General features: G+C 37.8%; 1 protein-coding gene across 2 annotated transcripts in view; it reads right to left on the bottom strand.

The window, feature by feature from the left end:
- Positions 1-24,361, bottom strand: part of ZC2HC1A (zinc finger C2HC-type containing 1A) — a 60,168-nt gene that overhangs the window by 29,416 nt on the left and 6,391 nt on the right. For both annotated transcript variants that reach the window (XM_059672679.1, XM_059672678.1), the window contains exons 2-7: positions 20,485-20,558; positions 16,466-16,582; positions 10,564-10,705; positions 8,146-8,294; positions 2,343-2,442; positions 1,428-1,527 (exon numbers count right to left, since the gene is read on the bottom strand). In XM_059672679.1, the coding sequence (XP_059528662.1) occupies positions 1,428-1,527; positions 2,343-2,442; positions 8,146-8,294; positions 10,564-10,705; positions 16,466-16,582; positions 20,485-20,558 (682 nt within the window). The remainder of the gene's footprint in view (positions 1-1,427; positions 1,528-2,342; positions 2,443-8,145; positions 8,295-10,563; positions 10,706-16,465; positions 16,583-20,484; positions 20,559-24,361) is intronic.

The raw sequence follows: 24,361 nt of genomic DNA on the forward strand, positions 1-24,361 counted from the left end.
TTTGTAAATCAAAACACATATGGCTATGTCTTTACTTCAGTTCTTAAAATAAAATCAGTAGAGAAGCAAGAAAAAAAATCCGTTTTAGCACTGGAAACTGAGAACCTTTTACTTTTCAACCACTTGTTCTACTGATAACCTCTCTCTTTCTTAAGGAAAACCTGTCTCTTCTTTTTGGAAGCACAACAAAAAGAAAAAAACATTTAACTAATCAGATGTTGTTAGTTGATTGTTCTTCTTTTTCTCCAAAAGAAATTAAATTCCTTTTAGTTCTTGCACTTTCTACATAATCCAAATTAGGACACAAAAGGCAATTATTCTCATTTTATATTTACCCTAATATACTAGTATATTTCTTACATAAAAAACTGAAGTGATAACCTATATCTGAAAGTAATATGGGCTATATTTCCTATACCAACCTTATCGGCATTTCTAAAGATGTAGACATCAACCTGCATTCTAATGACCACATGGTAATCCTTCATTTTCTGACATCAAAATGGAAGAGAAATTGAGTTTAGTGGACTACCAGGCCTTCTATTAAAATCTTTAGTGTTATCAATAATTTCCCCACAGTAACATAATTATTGAAAGCTTACTTATGCTACTTTACTGAAAACCATGTTTATAAAACCGTAGAAAAATAAAAAGTACTTAATATTAAATAAATGGAAAAGAATCACCCATTTTTACTATTTCAGCATATCTGGTCTTTTTTTGTCTATATTTTTCTACCTTCTATCATAGCAAATATGGCGTTTGTACCCTACATTTCACTCGTGTTATAGCAGAATCAGCTTATTAAGATTTATATATCTGTTTATGGTTGCATAATATCCCTTTGTAAACTTTCAACATCTGCTCTTCAAACAAAGCTAGACACATTTAGGTGGTTTTATATTTTTTACATTGTAATAAAAACATGAAAAGACACCAATGTTTAGAGCTAAAGAGACCCTGGTCTGTACCCTGCTTCTAACTTTTAACAGCTATGCAGCTTTGAACAAATTACTTTGCTTCTCGGACCCTCTCATGATACAGTAGTAGGGTGATTTTAATAAAAATGTGTGTAAAATGTCTAGCACAGTGCCTGATACATAATGCTTACTAAATCATGGTTACTACAAAAATCTTCAGTATTTCAAATGATTTCCTTAGCTAGATTCCCCGAGTAAAATTATTCAATAAAAAATAGGAATACTTTAAGCCTCTTAATAAATGTTAGGCAGACTTCCTTCCAAAGTGAGTATACTAATTTAGAGCCTCGCCAGAATTCAGTGTGGTCCTGAGCAGCAATATTAACAGACAAGTGAACTTAGAAGAAAATTAAGGTTAATGAAAAAGCCAATTATCTAAACAAAAAAACCTTAGTGTTATTTATACATCTATATGTCACTAATGAATTAGGTTCAATGTTAACCTACCCTACATGAGGGGCCGCTATCCCTTTATGCGAGGGAGATAAGGTCTGAAGTTTGTTTCCCAACGAGCTGCTAACTGAAGACATTCTACCTGAAGAGACACCTTACAATAAAAAAGTATTAGTTTTAATGAAACTCTGAAAAAGAAATCACATAAATTAGTATCTGACAAGGAAAATAATGAATTACTGGCAATAAATCTAAACTCATTATCAACTAAGAATTATTTTTCTTAAAAAAATAAAATTTCCAGGGAACATCTAGTATCCTTCATTTCTAATTTCCATATTTCTTATAATTTACATACAAATAAAAGTACACTTCAGTAGTCAATATTGTCTTCTAACCATTAAACATTTGTCTTTTAAGAACAACTATCAAGTTCAGAGCAGTATAGGTTGAAATGAGGGAAAAATAGTCAAAGAATCAAGAAAAGAACTTGGTTGACTATTCTGAACAAATGCTGTATCATTAACAACATCAAGGATAATCACTGAAGCTTAAAAAAGGACTTTAAAACATCTAAAGCAGTGGTTCCCCACCCGTGGGTCACGACCCCTTTGGGGGTCGAACGACCCTTTCACAGGGGTCGCCTAAGGCCATCGGAAAACACATATATAATTACATATTGGTTTTGTGATTGATCACTATGCTTTAATTATGTTCAATTTGTAACAATGAAATTGGGGGTCACCACAACATGAGAAACTGTATTAAAGGGCCGGGGCATTAGGAAGGTTGAGAACCACTGATATAAAGTAAAAGCTACTGAAAGTAACTTTATTTTTACCCTCCCTATCTCTTAACTAATTATAAATCTATTTTAATGATCCGAATAGAACACTATCTTCATTTTCTTCTCTACCAACACTATAAATAATAAAGAATGGAAGCGAATTATTTCATGGCTCTCATTACCTACAACAGTTTTGCTGGTGCCACTTGGCTGTGGTAATCGTGAAGATCCCGATGACAGAGTCCCAGGAGAATTGGACTTTTTAAGAGCAGGCGGCTTATACTAAAATAATGAAAATAAATTATTTCACCATCATCTTTAATATCAATTGTAAACTATTGTTTCACAACCATTATTTTATTACCTTCAATGAGCAATCCTTTTATTCCTTACTGTTGCCCAAAGTAAGAAAGTGTAGATTAAAAAGTGTCCCCTCAGAGAGAGGTTTCCCAAAATGTTCCTTCTCAAAACTGCTGGACTGGAAGTTTGGCTAAGATGTTCCATTTCTAAAATAAACAAAGAGCAACTTTCCCAGTTCACAGGGGAAAGGCTTAGTGGGAAATATTTCCTCAATGTTAGAATCTAAACACCAAGCAAGTATTAACAGAAAAACTTAAAGACACCCAATGCTTCTCACTGGGTGGAGCGACTTTTAAAGGTCAGGATATAACATGCTCCTGGTGTGGTTTTATATTTCATATGTATACTCCAGCCACATTTCCCGATCAAAATGCCTAAGATTACATATCAGCCCAGACAGGTTTACAAGAGCCGCCTTCGGGATGCCCCAATGTGAAGAGACAGCCAAGTCTGGCTTCCCGTCCCACCAGACCACATCAGAGGGATGGGATGTGGGTTAAGAAAGAACAGGGCAGCCCTGACTGGTTTGGCTCAGTGGATAGAGCGTCGGCTTGCGGACTGAAAGGTCCCAGGTTCGATTCCGGTCAAGGGCATGTACCATGGTTGCGGGCACATTCCCAGTAGGGGGTGTGCAGGAGGCAGCTGATCCATGTTTCTCTCTCATGGATGTTTCTAACTCTCTATCCCTCTCCTTTCCTCTCTGTGGAAAATCAATAAAATATATTTAAAAAAAAAGAAAGAAAGAACAGGGCACATCAGCTTATGTTATTTTTATTTGTGCTCCACTCTCTCAAGAGATATCACTATTAATTTTATTTCACTGTCTCTTATGATCCAAATTTTGCTCATTTACTAAATACAAAAGTATCTTATCAACCACCTGATCTGATATAAAGAAATGAACTTGCCCAGGTTTACACTCCAACTTAACAACAGAACGGAAATGAAGACTCAGGCCACCTCAGTGCCAGCCAATGCTTCACCATAAGGTGATTACTGCATTGCGTCTGTACTTGAATTAGCCTAATGCAGTAGACTGCTTAGAACTTTTTCTGAAAATGGGTTTTAAGCCTGATTTTCAAAAGTCAAATCATATTTTATAATATAGTAGCACTACTAAAATGTTGCTAGCTAAACACAAATTTTAAAGTCAAACATTATAACTCTCTGAAATTCAGTATATGACCTTTAAAAAAAAATCTTGATAAAAGGGTCTCATACACAGACACTCAAATACCACGCACATTTGGAACTATTATGCCAGACACTAAAATTTCTTGAGCACTTGGCAAATAGAAAACCTTCAATAACTATCAGATGAACAAATGACTGGAAGACGTTGGAGATAAGCCTTAGACCAGTGGTTCTCAACCTGTGGGTCTTGACCCCTTTGGGGTCGAACGACCCTTTCACAGGGGTCACCTAAGACCATCGGAAAACACATATATAATTACATATTGTTTTTGTGTTTAATCACTATGCTTTAATTATGTTCAATTTGTAACAATGAAAATACATCCTGCATATCAGATATTTATTTACGATTCATAACAGTAGCAAAATTACGGTTATGAAGTAGCAACGAAAATAAGTTTATGGTTGGGGGGTCACCACAACATGAGGAACTGTATTAAAGGGTCGCGACATTAGGAAGGTTGAGAACCACTGCCTTAGACAGTTTCTTTAAAAACTTGAGAAGTCTTTCTGGTTTGTTTGTTTTTTTGTTTTTGTTTTTGTTTTTTATATATTTTATTGACTTTTTACAGAGAGGAAGGGAGAGGGATAGAGAGTTAGAAAAATCAATGAGAGAGAAACATCGATCAGCTGCCTCATGCACACTCCCCACCGGGATGTGCCCGCAACCAAGGTACATGCCCTTGACCAGAATCGAACCTGAGACCCTTGAGTCCTCAGGGTGACGCTCTATCCACTGAACCAAACCGGTTAAGGGCTTGTTTGGGTTTTTTTAACTGATTTTTAGAGAGAGAAAGGAAGCAGTGAGAAACATCAATTTGTTGTTCCACTTACTTATGCATTCACTGGTTGACTCATGGATGTGCCCCGACTGGAGACCGAACCTGCAACCTTGGCATTTCGGGACAACACTCTGACCAACTGAGCAACCTGCCAGGGCTGAGGCGTTTCTGGCTTAAAAGGGCATCTGTGTGGCTCAGCTGGTTGGGCGTTGTCCCATGCACCCCGAGGTTGCCAGTTGGATTCCAAGTCAGTGCACATGCCTGGGCTGCTGGCTCACTCCCCCAGGAAGGGGCGTGCAGGAGGCAGCCAATCAATGTTTCCCTCTCACAGATGTTTCTTTCTCTTCCTCTCCCTTCTTCTCTCTAAAAAATCAATAAAAATATTTTTAAAATAAAATAAAAAAATAAAAGGGCATCTGTTCGAATGTCTCCCACTAAAATACCAATGAAGATATTAGAAAAGATTTTAAAATAAATATGGAAAACAACACGTAAAAAAATTTGTCAAAATACCAGAGATATGTCTACTAAAAACAGGGCCCATAAAACTGAATTAAGAAACAGAATTGGTGATCCCCTCATGAGCTGCATACACGAAGGGGGGCACATTGCATAGTGAGAGGTCAAGCCTTCAGATTGAGTACAGGCAGGAAGGGCCTGGTAAAACTACATATCGAGCACTACAGATTTTTACGCCACTTCAGAATTTATTAACTTAATGGATTAGAAATTGAAAAAGGCAGAATATGCCTTTCAAATGGTGCTTTGCTTTTCTGCTCTCTATATTGGGCCTTCTATGATTTTACTCAATTTTATTGCTTCCTGAGGTCCCTAGGAACCAACCTAAGGCCCAACCTTATCTATCTCCTCTAATAGCTCCTGTTACTTTCAACAAGAGTCAGGTTAGTTTCCTTTGTGAATCCTCCTACTGCTCTGAGTGCCTTTTGTTTAAAGCATATTCACCTGCCTCTCAGTAGGTTGCTGTTCCCCTGCCCTAGATAATGGGACTCTTTCCTCACTGAGCTGCATTTTTATCTATCCCACAACATCTAGCCGGATTCTACCAGTGTCAGAAAGGCTTTCAGGATGACTAGCTATCAACAATTTTGTGTAAGTTCATTCAAAAGAACAAAATAATTGTTTTTTAATACAAGTACACTCAATATATTATTTCTTTCATTCATTAAGTATTTGGTAGGTGCTGATTATTTCATGTTTTTTTATGCTGATCACAACTCAAGTAAATTTCCTTAGCAAAATATTTATACTTACGAAGACTTTTTTGAATGGAAAAGCTTAAAGAACATGGAAGACATTAATCCTATATAATAAAAGGCTAATATGCAAATAGACCAAACGATGGAACAATCGGTCACTATAGGATGGTGGAGCAGGTGAGCGGGGATGCCAGACCAAGGCGGGCGCCAGTCGCTGCCAGCGCCAGAGCTGCCGCTCACACCCACTGCCAGTGCCTGGTTCCAGTTCCAATCACTTAGCACCATCAGCAGGTGCAAGTGGCAGCTGATGGCCCTGATGACCCCTGAGGCCTTCTCCACCTCCCCCTGCTCCTGAGGGGAGATCAGGGCAGCAACCACCACTCGCACCCGCTGCTGGCGCCGGCCCCAATTGCTTCACGCCATAAGCGGGTTCGAACGTGGCCGGTGCCGTCAGCATGTGGGAGTGGCGGCAGCAGGAGCAGGGCTGCAGGCAGACAAGGGACCGGAGGCCGCAGCAAAAGGGGCCAGGCAGGGGCCCAGAGGATGGGCTGAGACCAGCCCCTGTGCCTACCACAGCCTCGTGGCCCACAGTTCCTTTCAAGGTGCATGAATTCATGCACTGGGCCGCTAGTTTCTTATGAATTGGCAGAAGGTACTATTTGGAATGATTTTTCAAGTAAGCACTAAAAATGCTCGGGACTGATAATACTGCATGCTGATGAAAATACAGCTGCTAAATATGACAAGGATGCACCTAAACCCCTTTAGAAAAAGTACTGTATTTAGTCTACTAATATACACTCAGTACTTGCTACAGTGTCTGACTTGAACAGGGTATTCAATAAAAATTTGTTGAATGAATAGAAACAAAAAAATATGGCCCCGCTGGCATGGCTCAGTGGTTGAACGTCAACCTATGAACAAGGAGGTCATGGTTCGATTCCGGTCAGGGCACATGCCCGGATTTCGGGCTCGATCCCCAGTGGGGGGCGTGCAGGAGAAAGCCGATCCGTGATTCTCTCTTACCATTGATGTTTCTCTCTCTCCCTCTCCCTTCCTCTCTGAAATCAATAAAAATATGTATTTTTAAAAAGAAAGAAAATATGGGGTTAAACTAAAATGAACATACACAACTGGGCATGGAATTAACACTGATTTATGGTGAGAAAATCAACTACTTGGATTTCACATTTATCAATCATTTGGAACAAAGTTGTTGCCATATACACATTCTATTGTATTTCCTTTGCTCTGCTGATTATTTTATTCTTGAAACAAAAAATCGCATTATGGTCTTAACTGTTTATATGTAAGATATGCGTTTGACGTCTGTTTAGGAAATCATTCAAAATGAGTCACTGTTCTTTCCCCATAGTGACAGTAATAATGATGTGCTCTACTTCCAATATTAACAAAAATTCAATGAAAAAATTCTCTCAAGAAGACCCCAATTGTAATGGAGTCTTTTAATTCAATATTTTATTTGTAAGTAACAAGAGAAATGGATTTATTACCTGCTAGATTTATAGTACTAAAAAAATTATTTACAAATGAAAGCTTTATAAAAAAAAATGAAATTTGCTTGGAAGTATGACATTTTCATACTTCCAATATGCTTAAAGAAAACCAATAGTACTGTAAAAATCAATTTCAAAAACAAAATTGTTCTATGGTTAATAGTTTGCAATGCTTTCACATAAGTTATTCCATCTGCTTCTCACAATACTCATGGAAATCACCACTGCACAAATGAAGAAATAAAGGCTAAAATTAGTCATTTGGATTTGACCCTACATTCACTCCCTCATGAACATTACTCATACATAACATGGAAACATTACTCATACGTAACATGGAAACATTCAGTTCTTAGATGATTTTTTTTAAATAATTGATTTTAGAGAAGGAGAGAGGGAGTTGAAGGGGAGAGGGAAGGGGCTGGAGAGGGAGAGAGAGAGAAACATTGATTCGTTGCCTCCTGTACATGCCCTGACTGGAGACTGAACCCACAACCTAGGCTTGTGCCCTTCCAGTACACAGACCTTCCAGTACACAGGATGACGCTCCAACAAACTGACCCACACCAGCCAGAGCAACACTTACATGATTTTCAATGAGGAATTGACTGGCATTTTCTTACTCCTCTATCACCTCTGGTTTCTTCTGCATCTGCTTCACCAATTTTTCACTTATTTTCTTACATATTTCCTAACACTACTTCAAAATCTATATACTTACAAGTCTCTACTAACTCAAGTCCATTTCAAATTGATTAATTGTAATTATTTGTTTTCAATTAGCCATTCAAATTTATTACTAAATCCCTGAACAGTAATACATAAATTTTAGGTCAGAAAATGATACTTAAATGTTCTATAAAGCATAAACATAAAACAGTTAACTTGTAGAAATGATTAAGTAGCGCATTTCACCTGTGTCCGAGAAGTCGCTTTGCCTTTGGCATCAGTAGAGAATTTGCTTTTATTACTAATACGTGCTGCCTGTTCTTTACAGAAATTTATATGTCTATCAGCTGCATTTTCATTAAATCTCCTCTGACAATATGGACATTGAATATAATCTAAAGGAAAAAAGAAGAAGCAATTAATAACACAATACTTTAAATAAGACATATGAATTATAAGTTTATATGAAGACATAAGCATAAATAATAACATTTAATAAACAAAATCTCTCATTTCCTTATAACCACTCAACCTGACTTATCCAAACTTAGTATAAAGATGTTTAAGCAAAAAGTGTGCTAGTCTATAATAATAAAAGCATATTATGCTAATTAGACCAGACATCCTTTCAGATGTCCTTCCTTCCGGACAAAGCCTCGGCGGGCAGGCGCCGAGAGAGGTGGCCGCCACAGCAGTGGGGGCGAAGGCCCTTGCATGAATTTCGTGCATCGGGCCTCTGGTATATGATAAAGTCCAATGTTCTCCCAGCTTAGAATCAAATTTGAAGGGAAAAAAAAGATAAGTCCTCGATACAAATATGAAGTGGAGGAAAAATGTTATTTCTTTTTACCTCTATAATGCCATGTTTTTATCATATATACATATTTTTAAGTTAGACTAATTTAGCAGTAATAGCACATTACATTCAAAATATATTTTAAAATTTAGGATCATCTATTAAAATACTGTATTTCAATGAGAGGAAAACTGTCATAAAATAGTTTATCAACTCTGTATTTATTTTCTTTTAGAGGTCCCAACAGATGAAAGAAGTAAAGCAAGATATCTCAACATAATTAATTCAGCCCAATGGCATGATTCCATGGTGGAACATCCATTCAAATTTAAGAGCAAATGCTTCCATGATAAAATATTCTAAAATGCAATGTATACTATAAATAAAATTTATTTCAAAATTAAATCTTCAAATTATCCCATGCTGAACTAAATTTTGTAGTACTATAAAAGATCTCAACTGAGACACTGAAAAGACATGAATGTAAAAACTTAGCAGTGTCAAAAATAAAATCTCAACTTATTTCAAGTTTACTTTTCTATAGGAGTTTACCTTTAAATTTATACTCATTTGAAGCTCAGAAATTTGTCCTGCTAATTAGTGAGTAGGTCTAAAATTTCTAACAAAGAAGTTGTTTTGTCAAAACTAAGAGATTTTAAAATTTCTATAGCCCAAATCATGCTCAACTACTGGAAGTCTTGCTCTCTTACTTACGTAAACATGAGAAATATAGCTATGTTGAAAAAGACGTGATATACAAATTCCTCCAAAACAGAAAATTCAACTACATGGGGAAAATTTAGGGAGAATTAAGAGACCCAAACCTAGTTGGGTCATCCCAGAAACAAACCTAACATTAAAGTTAATTACTCTACAATAGAGGCTGGCAAACTAGGGCCCCTAGGCCAAATCCATTCTGCCAGTTGCCTGTTTTGATAAATAAAGTTTTATTAGAAGACAGCTACACCCATTTACTTACATATTGTCTGTGGTTGATTTCTTGTAGTAGGGGCAACAGAGCTGAGTGTTGCCTGCAAAGCCTAAGATATTTACTATCTGGCCCTTATAGAAATAGTTTGCCAACTTCTTTTCTATAATAAAACATTAAAAATGATCATATCTATATTTTCTAAAGAAATTTCTCTTTACAAAGAAATAAATCCAAATCCAGAATACTAACACAATTTTCATGCAGTTAACTTATTACATTAAAATAACTACCTCTTCAGGCTACTGTAATCATCAATATCAAAATGTCAGCTGTGCTATTTTAAACCTTTTAGTATCGTAACAACTCAAATGGGGTGGCCAGCATCCTGCCTTGTTTTTTTTTTTTTTTTTTATAACAATAACAAGCAACTTTTACCCACTCAATGAAAAAAATGTAATGCATGAGTTTAGGGCATATTTAGGTATATCGGTTTATATGGTAATTTCCTCACACGAACTGTATATTTTTGAAGCAATATTATGGTTTTCTTCCTTCCCAGATGAGAAGATTCCAAAGAACTAAGCAACATCACTGTGTGAATTTTACTGAATGACTACATTTCAATTCACAGTGAGCATGATTAAAATATTTCCTGGAATATTAAAATGTAATAGTTACTACAATTTTAAAAATGATATCATAATGTTTAAATAGAAGTACTGAGATGAAAAGATAATGCATTTCTATGTTCAACACTGATGTATATTAATAAGCCTAAATGCTTGTTATCAACATTACTTTGAGGCAAAACTTTTAAAGATTATGCTTCATCACGTTCCATTATTACGGATTCAGTTTAATAACAACTTAAAATTTATAAAAATTCTACCAATATGTTATCCCCACATGAGCAGAACTGTCAACAACAGGCATGTACCAGGATCGTACGAAGGGGGAGGAGGAGGAGGAAGCTTGCCCCCCTCTTTAAGGGCCTGGTCCAGGCCTTTAGCTGCTCGTATGGTGGCAATGAATTCCTCATGTTTTCTTCTCCAATTAGATGGTTTCTTTGGCGGTTCAGGCTATAAAAAAACACACAATCAATTTTAGAACATTTTTTTACACTAAACTGAGATAAAATTTGAGGAAATGCCATATTACTTTAAATATTCTCTTACCAGGAATTCTTAAATGATTTCCTTCCCAAATTTACAGTTACAAAAAGAGAACTTAATGCAACTACGTTATATGTAATTTTTGAAATGCAATTTTAATTGTAATAGACACTAAATTGACTTCTCTAGGTATCACATTGCACTTAAGTTCCCTCTAAGATATTTTCCTGTTTTCCCATAGTTCCTCCAATTGAGTATGTTCTCTCACTTTTTGGTTTTTAATTGATTAGGGGTGAAAGATAATCCTCTCTGTGGTTCTCACGGGCTTTTCTCTTATAATGAGTAAGAGTGAGCATCTTTTCATATAACTAAGAATCATTAGCATTGCCTTTTTGTGAACTGTTTATATGCCTGGTCAACTTATCTACTAGATCAGTGGTCGGCAAACTGCGGCTCGCGAGCCACATGCGGCTCTTTGGCCCCTTGAGTGTGGCTCTTCCACAAAATACCACGTGTGGGCGCGCACGTACGGTGCGATTGAAACTTCGTGGCCCATGCGCAGAAGTCGGTAAGATGATTGGTCTTTTTTTTTTTTCTTAAATAATTTCCAGTAACTCTCTAAAGGAGAAAAGCCCCAACCCTCCCTAATAATCATGTCCCTCTTTTTATCCTTTCAAAGAGTCTTCTGATGTGAAGAATTATTTTGTAAATGTAGTTTAATTTACAAATCTTTTCTTTATGATCTCTGGATTTGTAGTCACAGTTAACAAGGCCCAATCTCACCCCAAAGTAAAATGGGAATTTTCCATGGTTCCACCCAGAGCTTTTGTGGTTTCATTTAAAATTTTAAATCTCTTACTTGTTTGGAATTTATCCTGATGAGTGGTGTGACATATGGATTTCACTTTATTTTTTGTTTGTTAACATAGCTATGTAGCTGTCTCACCATCCTTTACTGACTTTTCTTCCCACTGAACTTGGACAATACTTTTACCATATTCTCTTTGTATTTGAGCTTATTCTGAACTTTCCCTTTTGTTCCATTATTATGACTATCCTTGTGTCAATACCTGTTTTAAATATTGAGATTTTATGATATTTTAATATCTAGTAGGATAGCTTACTTCATTCTGCTTCTTTTACTATCTTTTCTGGTTATCCTTGTGTGATATTTTTTCATATGAACTTTAAAATTAGCTTGTCTGATTTTTTAAAAAGACTATTATAATTGTAAAAATGAAACATTATATTCGTAATCAACTTAAGGAACTTAAAACCTTAATATGCTAAGTCTAACTATCCAAGAATATGAGATATATTTCCATTTGAAGAAGTGTTCATTTGTCTTTCAGTAGTATTTTAAATTATTCTTTGTGGAACTCATACCTCTATTATCTTAAGGTTTATTGCTAAATATTTTATATTTGGTGTTTCTCTTTTATAAAGGGTATTTTCTTCATTTTTATGTTGAAATATAAAACCTAGTAGTTTCTGTATACTAATATTATATCTCATTACTTCACTGACTTCTCTTATTATTGGTAGTAATTTATCAGTTGATTCTTTTGGGTTTTCATCTCTTAATAATGGCAGTTTTCCAGTCCCTACACATCTAATTTCTTGTTATTTTCTATTGGCTAGTAGCATACTGGTTAGAGATTAATCTTGTTCCTGACATGAATGGAACTACTTCTAAGTATCTCTCCATTAAACATGATGCTAATCTCTTGTGCTACCAGAGATTTATTTTGTCATATTATTGAAATATTCAACTATTCCTATTGTGTCTTTATTTTTTAAATCAAGAATATAAGTTGAATCAACAAAGTCAAAACATGGTTCTTTAAAAACACTAATAAGGCAAAACTAATCAAAGAGAGAGAGAAACAGAAAACGAAAATCAAATTATCAAGAACGGAAAATAGTATATGATCCAGTTCTTACAAACAAGAGAATGAAAACATTATTAAAACAAAACAAAACTTTGTGTTAAAAAAAAATTGATAATTAAGATGAATTGAACAATATTCTCAGCAAATACTACAAAACAGATACCAGAAGAAACAGAAAATCGCAATAGTTTTAAATATTTTTTAAATGAATCTATTATTTTAAAAAACCCACAAAGAAAACTCCTGGCCCAGATGTCTTCCCTATTGAATTCTTGCAGATATTTAAGAAAAAAATAGCATCCAATCCTTTAAAAATTCTTTAAAAATATAGAAAACAAAAGAACAACTTTCTTACTAGTCTTACAAGAGCAAAACTCTGATAAAAAGAATAATTATAGTTCCACTTCTCTCATGACTATCTATGCAAAAATCTTAACTAAAGATACAAACATTTCCACGTTTGAGGTGAGCGACTCTGACATTTCGTCCTTGATACTGAAATGTCTGATCACAACTCCAAGGGGCTCCACAGTGAGCATCGCTCACCTACTGGTCAGTCTTGCTGCCCTCTTCTCCCTTTTCACACAGTGTCTGTATCAGTGCTGAGCTAGTAGTTTACTGCTCGACATGAGTTAGGGTTTCTTCTATTCAGCTATTTCTAAGAGGTTTTAGGGAGGAGAGGCCCAGGGTAGCCTTCCAGGCTACACATGCCAATAGCTCCCTTCTCTGTTGGCATCAGATACAGATGCAAATAAGGCCTCAAAGTGTGATTAGACACCCCCTTCTGTTTCTCTAAAACAATGTGGGTCAAGAGGGTTCCTGCTGCCAGCCACACTCCCTCCCACAGGACACAGCCCTGAGTGAGCGCCACGCCCTCAGAAAGGGTATTTTCCTTTTCTAGTGTTTTCTCAGAGTCTCTGCACTAGTGGGGCCTCAACACTCTGCTTCTTCTCCCCACCTCCTCCCTCCTGGCTTTTGTCCATTTCAGCCAGGCTCATTCCAGTCCCTGGCTATCCAATCCCCTGTAGCTCAGCCCAGTTCCTGCCGGCTGTAGTAAACAGGGATATAAACTTCCTGATACGCCCCTTAGCATCAAGGAGTCACCTGTAAGATGCCAGGTTGCCAGGTTCTGGTTCTGGGCCCTTGGCCCCCCAGCACTTCCTGCACTTCCTTTCTGGGTAGCTTCTCCTGGACCTCAGGTGCTTTGGGCAGCCCTTGCATTTGGTGGTCTATGGATTATAACTGCCTTTACTTTCCCCAAAAATGGATTTTGTATATGCTTTGCTCCACTCTGCTTGTGATTTTGTAGGATTTCCTTAATACAGATAAAGATACTGAGAATTAAGCTACAATTTTCAAAATCTTCTAACATACTACTTCTCAAACTTTAATATGTGTATGACTCAAACACGGATTGGATTAAAATGCAGGTGCTGAATGAGTATACATGAGTGGGACCTGAAACACTGCATTTCTAACAAGTTCTAAAATGGTGCTGATATTATTGCTTTATGGACCACCATTTAAGTAGCAAGAATGTAAACTACTTAATGTAAATCAATGCTTTTATCTGAAGATTAAATTTTTAAGTATATAGACCCATATGAAAGACATAGGCTAAAGATAAGACTTATTAAGAGACTAGAGGCCCAATGTACAAAGATTCGTGCAAGAATGGGCCTTCTTCCCCTGGCTGCCAGCACCGCCTTCTCTCCAGCCCGGAGCCCTCCAGCCCAGAGCCGCCTTTCTGCCTTGGCGACGATACAAGCATTCCACCTCACCCCAGCCACTCAGCGCCTGCATATGCAAATTAACCCACCATCTTTGTAGGGTTAATTTGCATACTCACTCCTGATTGGCTAGTGTACATCATGAAGGTATGGTCAATTTGCATCTTTCTCTTTTATTAGTGTAGATTGCCATGGATAAATTTATGTAATCCCTATAATAATCCCATGAGATGGATGCTACAACTCCTATTACCATTTTACAGATAAATAGAAGTATGGATTAAGTAACTCAACACAACATGCTAAATAACAGAACAAGGTTAAAATCAGGCAGTCTAACTCTTGGACCCTTTTTTACACCCACTATGTTATACTGCTCCCAGAGATTTCAGTAGTTTATCTTCAAAGCTAATTAAAGCGAATACAATCATATATCTGGAAGGTGACTATGAAAAACTTCAAATAATGGTTTACCTTATTCAAAATTCACCAATATTCCCTTAGATAAATAGACAAAAATACAAAAATGAACATTCCATTTTTTCTATTACCCAAATGATTTCATCAGTAAGATTAATTGGCCCACAGGGAAATGTTTTGTTTCATTTTAAATCTTTATTGTTGAAAGTGTTACATAAGTTCCCTTCCCCCCCCCCCCACATTGATCTCCTCCAACCTGCTCCCAATCCCCACCCCAGACCTTCACCATCCTATTGTCTGTGTCCATGGTTTATGCATATATGCATACAAAGTATTTGGTTGATTATCTCCCACCCACCCATCCTCTCCCACCTTCCCTCAGAGATTCCAAAATGTTTTTTGTACCACTGGGAGAAGTTATTACCACTGAAAGCAAGGTTGTTTCAAAAACCTATTCTATGAGGTATTCAAATTTTGACTATTTCACTGAAATAATGCTTTAAAACTTTGTCAGACAAAGTATTTATGTGACTTATTCTTAGCAATATAAACTATCACAGTGACATTAAAGAGACATTATCATAGGAGATTCATTGCTTTGATAACAAGAAAGAAAAGAAGCTGTCAATGGCTATGTGAGGACAGTTAGCAACTGATACAAGTTTTTCCCAAAAGCATAATAAGATCACAAATACTGACAATCTAGCAATCAAGATAATCAATCTCTATTATGCTAAGATGTCTATAAATTATACCTTTACCTTTGTATACAGGGATTGCTCTATTGGTAAGAGAGACTTTAACACATTAAAGCATACCCGAGGTAATTAACAATGACTTAAAAGGAACATGTGAGGTAGGCTTTTAATTATTTCCAGCCTACAGCTAAGCAAGTGATCCTCCAATGTTGAATAACCTCATTGTAACAGTTGGAGTTGAGAGAGTAGTTCAGCCTCCCTCTTTCCAAAGTCTAAAATAAATAAGTTTGTGATCATTTCTAAACTGAGAACAGTACACAAAATTTTGGTTATTATTCAATACTAGAGGCCCGATGCACGAAATTCGTGCATTGGGGGAGAGAAGGGGGTGTCCCTCAGCCTGGCCTGCATCATCTCACAATCCAGGACCCCTCGGGGAATGTCCGACTGCCAGTTTAGGCACGATGCCAGGGATCAGGCCTAAACCAGCAGTCGGACTTCCCTCTTGTAATCCAGGACTGCTGGCTCCTAACCACTCACCTGCCTGCCTGCCTGATCGCCCCTAACCACCCTGCCTGCCTGATCACCCCTAACCATCCTGCCTGCCTGCCTGATTGCCCCTGCTTGCCTGCCTGCCTGATCGCCCCTAACTGCTCGCCTGCTTGCCTGCCTGATCGCCCCTAACTGCTCGCCTGCCTGCCTGCCTGATCGCCCCTAACAGCTCACCTGCCTGCCTGATCGCCCCTAACTGCTCGCCTGCCTGCCTGCCTGATCGCCCCTAACTGCTCGCCTGCCTACCTGATTGCCCCTGACCACCTCTGCTTCGGCCCCCGCCATAGTGGCTTCGTCCAGAAGGTCATTCAGCTGTCCAGTCTAATTAGCATATTACGTTTTTATTATTATAGATTAGTATAACACATAATGATAATTTTTTCAATACATATACATAGCAGCAAGGCTCATACTGTTCAAAGGTTATACAATTACCCTAGGTTTAAGAGGTTTTACTGTTGGAATATCAGTTCCTTCAGCTCTCTGTCTGCTTGAATCAAAAGTCTTCCGTTTTTTAGTGGCAGTTTTCTGGCAAATGGGTCCATGTTTTTTCTGTTAAGGTAAAGAAACACAATATATCATTTTTATTTCTATAGAAGGTTAGACTTTACGTTGACAGTTTAAAAATCTAAGATGAAATAAGCAATAAATAATACATAAATAAATAAGACATACCTTACTTTGACTAAAATTGTTATAAAGCATATATACTGCATGCTGTTAGTTATCTTTCTTACCATAAACGGTATAGATAAAAACCCTTTCAAAATTTGAGTTATTTAACATTCTCCCAGGTTCACATTGCTAAGAATAAGGGTAATAATGTCAGTAAGTCAAAGCTATTTGAGTGGGGGAAAAGTTATTTTCATCATTAAATACCTAAAAATAAATACTAAAAAAAGTGTATGTGGAGAATGCATTTGTATTAAGATTATAAAATTGCTATAATAGAGGTAATTAGGATTACTAAAGCTAGCATGAAATAACAGGACAAAGTGGTCAGATTTGTGTGCCTGTGTCCTACCTCCACAATTATCCCTTTTTTCTCTCTAGCATTCACATTTTCTGCCATTCCTTATCCAGGATTTTTCTTGAGCCTTCTAGTGCTCCACTCCTACCGATATTTTTCTTACCATGATTGCCAACTCATTCATTCAATTATTCACATATTTATTCATTTTAAGAGCATTACAATAGAAGCTCTGTTAACTGACCTCCAATTAATCTACTGGATAAATAATCCCTCCACGAAATAAAACATGTGGACTGATGACATCAGTGCATTAAATGCACTTTTTTCCTTTTTTATATTTCAATAAACACTAACTGAACGGCTTAAACTATTCAATAAGAGAAAACCTCCAAACTGGTTGGCTCAGTGTCCTGGAGCCTCTCATATTTTTCAATACACAATTAGTAATCTATTGTTGTACATATTTCTTTTCATTTGACAAACAAGCACTGTAATTATAGCTATTAGAATAAAATCTTTTAAGTATTAAGAAGTATGGCTAGCAGGCGACTTAAAGGTCTTTCACATGCTGATTTGTCTATGTCAAAAATATGTAATGGTTGTCCCCAAAACTGAGGTATATGCCAGTTGTAGCTGTTACAGTGATCACATAATCTAATTAAATCTAATACATAAATAAATGATGGCAAATAAAGAACTTTTTCCTATGGAAACTCAGGTGAATGCATTGAAAATGGTATGAAAAAACAGTGAATTGATTTTTAAAAATCACTGAATTAAGTGTGGGAAAGCCAATTATATATATATATACACATACATACACATACTAGAGGCCCGGTGCACAAAAATTTGTGCACTCAGGGGGGAGAGGGGGTCCCTCAGCCCCGCCTGTGCCCTCTCGCAGTCTGGGACCCCTCAGGAGATAACAACCTGCTGGCTTAGGCCTGCTCCCAGGTGGCAGAGGGCAGGCCCAATCCCTAGGTGCAGCCCCTGGTCAGGCTCAGAGCAGGGCTGTTTGGGGAGTTGGTGCACCGCCCCCTGTCATGCACAGAGCAGGCGGATCGAGAGGTTGCGATGACACTCTCAGTCACACTCAGGTTAGGGCTGATGGGGGGTTGGGGCACCGCCCCCTGTCACACTCAAGGCAGGGTTGATGGGGAGGTTGCGGCTCCACCCCATCACGCACAGAGCAGGGCCAATCAGGGGGTGGGGCCCTGCCACCTGTCACTCACAGATCAGGGCCCATCAGGGGGGTTAGGGCCCGTACCCTGTCACGCACAGAGCAGGGTCAATCAGGGGGTTGGGGAGCTCTCCCCCGTCATGCACATAGCAGGGCCCATCAGGGGGTTGGGGAGCTCCCCCCATCACGCACAGAGCAGGGCCGATCAGGGGGTTGAGGAGCGCCCCCCTGTCACTCACAGAGTAGGGCCAATAGGGGAGTTGGGGCACCGCCCCCTGTCACACACAGAGCAGGGCGGATCAGGGGGTTGGGACGCTGCACCCTGTCACACTCAGGGCAGGGCTGATGGGGAGATTATGGCTCTACCCTGTCACACACAGAGAAGGGCCGTGGGGGGGGGGGGGGGGGGTTGGGCACCGAACCCTGTCACACACAGAGCAGGGCCGATCAGGGGGTTGTGGCTCGCCCCCTGTCACACACAGAGCACCAGGGCAATCAGGGGGTTTGGGCGCTGTCCCCTGTCACGCTGATCCCGGTGCCGGGAGGCCTCGCGACTCCGCTGATCCCTGTGCTGGGAGGCATATTACCCTTTTACTATATAGGTTAGAGGCCTGGTGCACGGGTGGGGGCCGGCTGGTTTGCCCTGAAAGGTGTCCTGGATCAGGGTGGGGGTCCCCACTGGGGTGCCTGGCCAGCCTGGATGAGGGGATGATGGCTGTTTGCAGCTGGTCACACACCCTTCAGGGTGGGGGTCCCCACTGGGGTGCCTGGCCAATCTGGGTGAGGGGCTGAGGGCTGTTTTCAGGCTGGCGGGTGACTGAAGCTCCCAACCGCTCCTTTTTTTCTTTTTTTCATTCTGGGCCAGCTTTAGCTCTGAGGCTTGGCTCCAGCTCTTAGGCCTCCAATGCTGAAAGCATGTATCTGGTTTGTTTGGGTTCTATAATCGAAACACTGTTTCAACTCCAGCTCTAAGATCCCGGCTGGCTGAAAGCAGGTTTCTGGGGTTTTGTTTCGCTTCTATATTTGTAAGAATGTTTCAAACTGCAAGCTCAGAGGCCGGCAGCGGCAGGCGGGGAATGTTGGTTTCCTCCGTCACTGAAGCAAGCCAGCCTCATGTTCGCTTCAAGCTGCCTGGCTGGCGGCCGCCATCTTGAGTTTACATATCGCCCTGATTAGCCAATGGGAAGGGTAGCGGAAGTACGGCTAATTACCATGTTTCTCTTTTATTAGATAGGATACACACACACACACACACACACACACACACACACACACCTTTTTTTATTGATTTCAGAGAGGGAGGGGGAGAGAGAGAAACATCAAATGATGAGAGGGAATCACTGATCGGCTGCTTCCTACATGCCCCCCACTGGGGATCGAGCCTGCAACTCAGGCATGTGCCCTTGACGGGAATCGAACCTGGGACCCTTCAGTCCGCAGGCTGAAGCTCTATCCACTGAACCAAACCAGCTAGGGCAGGAAAACCAATTTTAAAGAATTAAGAAGAGTTGTCATGTAAGAGGAGTCTGTAGTCAGACTGACATTTATGAATCATTAATTCCTCACTTTGCTTAAAAGAAACAAATTGAAAATATTAAGAGGATGAAAAATACTATATGGTAGAATTCTAATCAGACCCATATTCAAAGAAAAGTCTTTACATCAAAATAGTAATAGATGTATATTTATATTTGAAAGTACAATAAAATATGTAAGGTACATAGGCATTTTTTTCTTATTCTCTATTTAGATGGCTATTTTATAGTAAAATCAGTTAAAATTGCTTTTATTTGTATGTACTAAGTATCTAAAGAATGTGTAATATATTTTAGGTATACTTTTAATTGAAAACAATTTTTCTTTGAACTATTTCAAACGTCCATAACCACTGAGAAAATAGTGGTTTTCCCTTTTACTCATCACCCTGCTTCAACAATTACAAACCCTTTAGCTATCTTGTTCCATATATCCCAGCTTTTTTCTGAAACCAGACACTGTATCATTCTATACCTTTAAATATATTATTATGCATTTTTAAGAGTTTTCTGTTTTGTTTTTGTTAATATCCCCACAATGAGAGGTACACTTTAACACTTTAACAGACAAGTTCTGAAGACCAATCAAACTCTGAAGGGATGAGAAGACATGGAAGGGAGACATGGATGGAACTTCTACTCTTGAACAAAGAATCTCCAGCCAGTATCTCTTCCAATCATTCCGCAGAGGTTGTTTCTAGGAGAATTGTCCAAAAGTATTGAACGACTACTGATCTATCATATCCCGAAGGAAGAAGGTACTCACTAATGCCACTGGAAAAAATGTTCTTCCACAAATCTTGCAAGGTAATAATTCTCCAACTTGAACACTTCCATTTTCTAAAACAGAAAAGAATTTACTCAATAGTATTGTATGTTCAAATTGTGAAGTTCCAAGTTTTAATGTCTTCTCTTAGCTTCTTATGTTTTATCAGTTCTTGTGAAAAAATGTCGTTTCCTTTTAAATAAGCAACATCATCAATTAAAATGAACACCAGACTTAAGAGTTTGGTCAAAATGATACCAAACTGATATGTTGGATGTATCTGGTTTACTTTTAACCAAATCAATTTATCATATTCTCTTAATTTATAGGATAGCTCCATTGTAAATTACTCAACTTTAAAAACCAAATTTATTTGAAGGTTAATATTACATAGTATTAATCTTCAAAGCATTCAGAAACAACATTGGTGATCAATCAGCTGGTTTCCTGAGATAATCTCGGATAAAAAGAAACTTGTTCTGTTTAACACCTTATAAAATAGGAAGTATAATGCTTTAAGGCAATGGTTCTCAACCTTCCTAATGCCACGACCCTTTAATACAGTTCCTCATGTTGTGCTGACCCCCAATTTCATTGTTACAAATTGAACATAATTAAAGCATAGTGATTAATCACAAAAACAATATGTAATTATATATGTGTTTTCCGATGGTCTTAGGCGACCCCTGTGAAAGGGTCGTTCGACCCCCAAAGGGGTCATGACCCACAGGTTGAGAACCGCTGCTTTAAGGACAAGATCACCTACTTACTATGCAAATAGGCATATTTTGTGAATTTTTCATTATTTTATACATATATTAAAATTCAATGGTCAAACAAGTTGAGATATTCTGACCTTACGGGCATAAACTGATGAAGACAGAAGTTGCTGCAACTTGTACTCAATCAAAAATTAATACAGCCCTGGTTGGGTGGCTCAGTTGGTTGGAGAGTTGTCCCATTCCATACACCAAAAGGCTGTGGGTGTGATTCCCAGTCAGGGCATGTACCTGGGTTGCAGTTAGATCCTCATCAGGGCACATGCGGGAGGCAACCAATCAAAGTTTCTCTCTCATGTCATTTTCTCACTCTCTCTCCTTTCCTCTCTCTCTAAAGTCAATTAAAAAACAAACAAACATATCCTCAGGTGAGGATTTAAAAAAATTAATACATATATCATGTACTTTCATGCAACAAATTTTGTTATGAAAATGATAATAGAAACTACATTCTTTGGGATTCTACATAACTGAGTCAATTTGTCATTTTTATTTTCTTTCAATATATCAAACCTAAATTTATTTCCATACCTGTAATTTTCTAAAAATTATACTTAAACATATATCTTTACCATATTTTCTGCTGAATATTTCACTAATTATTACAATTCTTTTATCTACATCTATAAAAGGTTAATATGCTAAGTGTCCATCCAGGTAATGACATAACATAGCAACACCCGGCTTCCTCTCCCTAGCAACTACCCCCCTTGGAGTTTCTTCAGCCCAGGAATATGACCTGCTTTATAGCCAGGTGGAAACATTTTACACTGTAACCAAGTGTCTGTGAAGCATTTTCCCATGCCTCATCTCATTTGATCCTCACTTAAGTCCTGGAGTAGGTAGATAGGAGTCTCTGCAGAATCCTATTTTCTTTTCATTAGCTGGGAAAACAGATTTAGAAAGCTTAGAAACTTGACCCGACTGAAAAGAAGAAATGGTGGACCTTAAAAATGACTTCAGGTTTTCTCACTGCGCAGAATATAGTCAAATACTGCTGCAATTAAATATTCTACCCTTTTTCTCCCTGCGTGATCTACAATAATCATCTGCTTAGTGTTGATATTTATTGCTGTTATGCTGACATTTACCTGAAAGAGAAGTTGGGGTGCTTCAATGGGCTGGAAAAAGTTTAGCTAAATCAGAAAGCAGGCCTAATTAAGCAAGTTTATTCTGTATCTATAAAAGGCTAAGTTGACTCGCACATGCACGATGCATATAAAGCTCTTGGTAGCCTATTGCACGCATGTTTCTCCATCTGTCATTGTTGATTGTGAATTTGGCTGACACTTCTATTATAGAGAAAGGGTGAATAGCAATACTAAAATATTTCTTCTAATTAATTTCCTTTCAATGTGCACGAATTCATGCACTAGGCCACTAGTCATATGTAAGACAAAGAAGTAACATAAATAAACTCATGCATAAAGTACAATTATGATCTCATATAATTTTTTCTTCATATATTTAGTGGGTTCACAAAAATGAATCAGGAGAATCAAGACATTGGTGGGAACACAATCAAACAGTGACAGGAACTGGTTTGTTCTCTCTTCTCCTAACAGTCCACTGCCCTATTTTAGTAGTTGATAGTGACTATTTGTCACCTCAGATGGAGGCAATGCCTATGTTGGCAGTTAAGCAGTGGACAATACAAAAGCAAAGCTAAGATCTGCCTGATTTGTCCTTCTCCAATACCAGAAGCCAGGTTATTTAGGGAGAGCAATTCCATTTATCTGGATCACTTAATTCAGGTTGCCAGATAAAATACACTAGGTACATTAAAATAAAAATGTCTTCACAATGATGGTCAAAATGATAGCACATGCTGCGTAATCTCTTTAGCTTGCTTATTTATAGTTTTCATGTATTCCTTTAAGTTCTAAGTAATGACTTTAAAAATTCATCAACCCTAAATGTTAAAAAGTATCACATATTTTACTTGCTTCAAAGTGCATTTCAGTATCTGCTCGTTGAATAAATGACAAAGCAAAATCTTATAAAAACTAATTATTGAGAAAAATCAATTCCACATCTGGAAATAATGTGCCTACTCAGGCACCCACTTGCCAAGCCTGTATCAAGTACTAGTGACAGCATCACTGGAATGGCAGCATCACTGCTCCCACAAAGCTAACAGTCCACATGACTTATGTCTTCATATAGCTAAACACCAAATCATGTTCCTTTTTTTAAAATTCAAAAACTTAAAACTTAACAACAACCAGAAAACTACATCATAATAAAATTCAACTCCTGGGATTAATTCCTACAAATTATACAACATGTTCAAATTGTCTTTAAAGGAAAAGAAAATTATTATCACTAAAAGACATTTTTTAAAAAGGTATAGCATTAAAGAAAAAGAACTTAAAACAGTTATCTCAAAAAAGAAAAAATATAATTACTTCATTCAAAATAAAGATATATAAATTTATAATTTCTTTTATTAGCTGGTCTTAGGGAATGGCCTTATAAGGGATGATTAATCATACAGGCAGCCTCCATTTAATTAGGATATAATACCTGTTCAATCTACCTTAAAATTTAAAGAGGATCAACTGAGATGTTACATATAAAAATGCTTCACAACCAATGAAATAAAAAAATACTACTCTCCAGGGCATGCAGGCAAATTCCACTACTCTCTCCTGAATAGCAAAAGCTAGCAAATTTTGCAGCTTATAAAAATACAGTAGAGATAACATTCAGGGGATGATGATTATAGCAGAGAGCAAACAGTGTGCAAAGAAGCACTCAAAGTGATGGACAGAACCAAGCATATAAAGCACTTTAATATTCTAAAACACTCAAGAAGCCAACCTCGCCTTACAAAATTGATCCTACACACATTACTGATTCTGTTATGAGTTGCTGTATTTAGCAACTTCAAAACCTGCATGATAATTACATAATACTATTATATAGGTGATGTGAAATAATATGCTGTTATCTAAAATAGTTATGAAATTCTAAAATGTATAAATTTTAAAACCAGGAGAGAGCATTTTCAAGAGAAAAGAAGTCCTGGAAACGAAGAACAGTGCGGGTCTCTGTGTGGCATGTCTGCCCCTTCACCATCTGAACCCAGCCTTTAA

This window comes from Myotis daubentonii, chromosome 17 (assembly GCF_963259705.1).
Source record: "Myotis daubentonii chromosome 17, mMyoDau2.1, whole genome shotgun sequence".
Lineage (NCBI taxonomy): Eukaryota > Metazoa > Chordata > Mammalia > Chiroptera > Vespertilionidae > Myotis > Myotis daubentonii.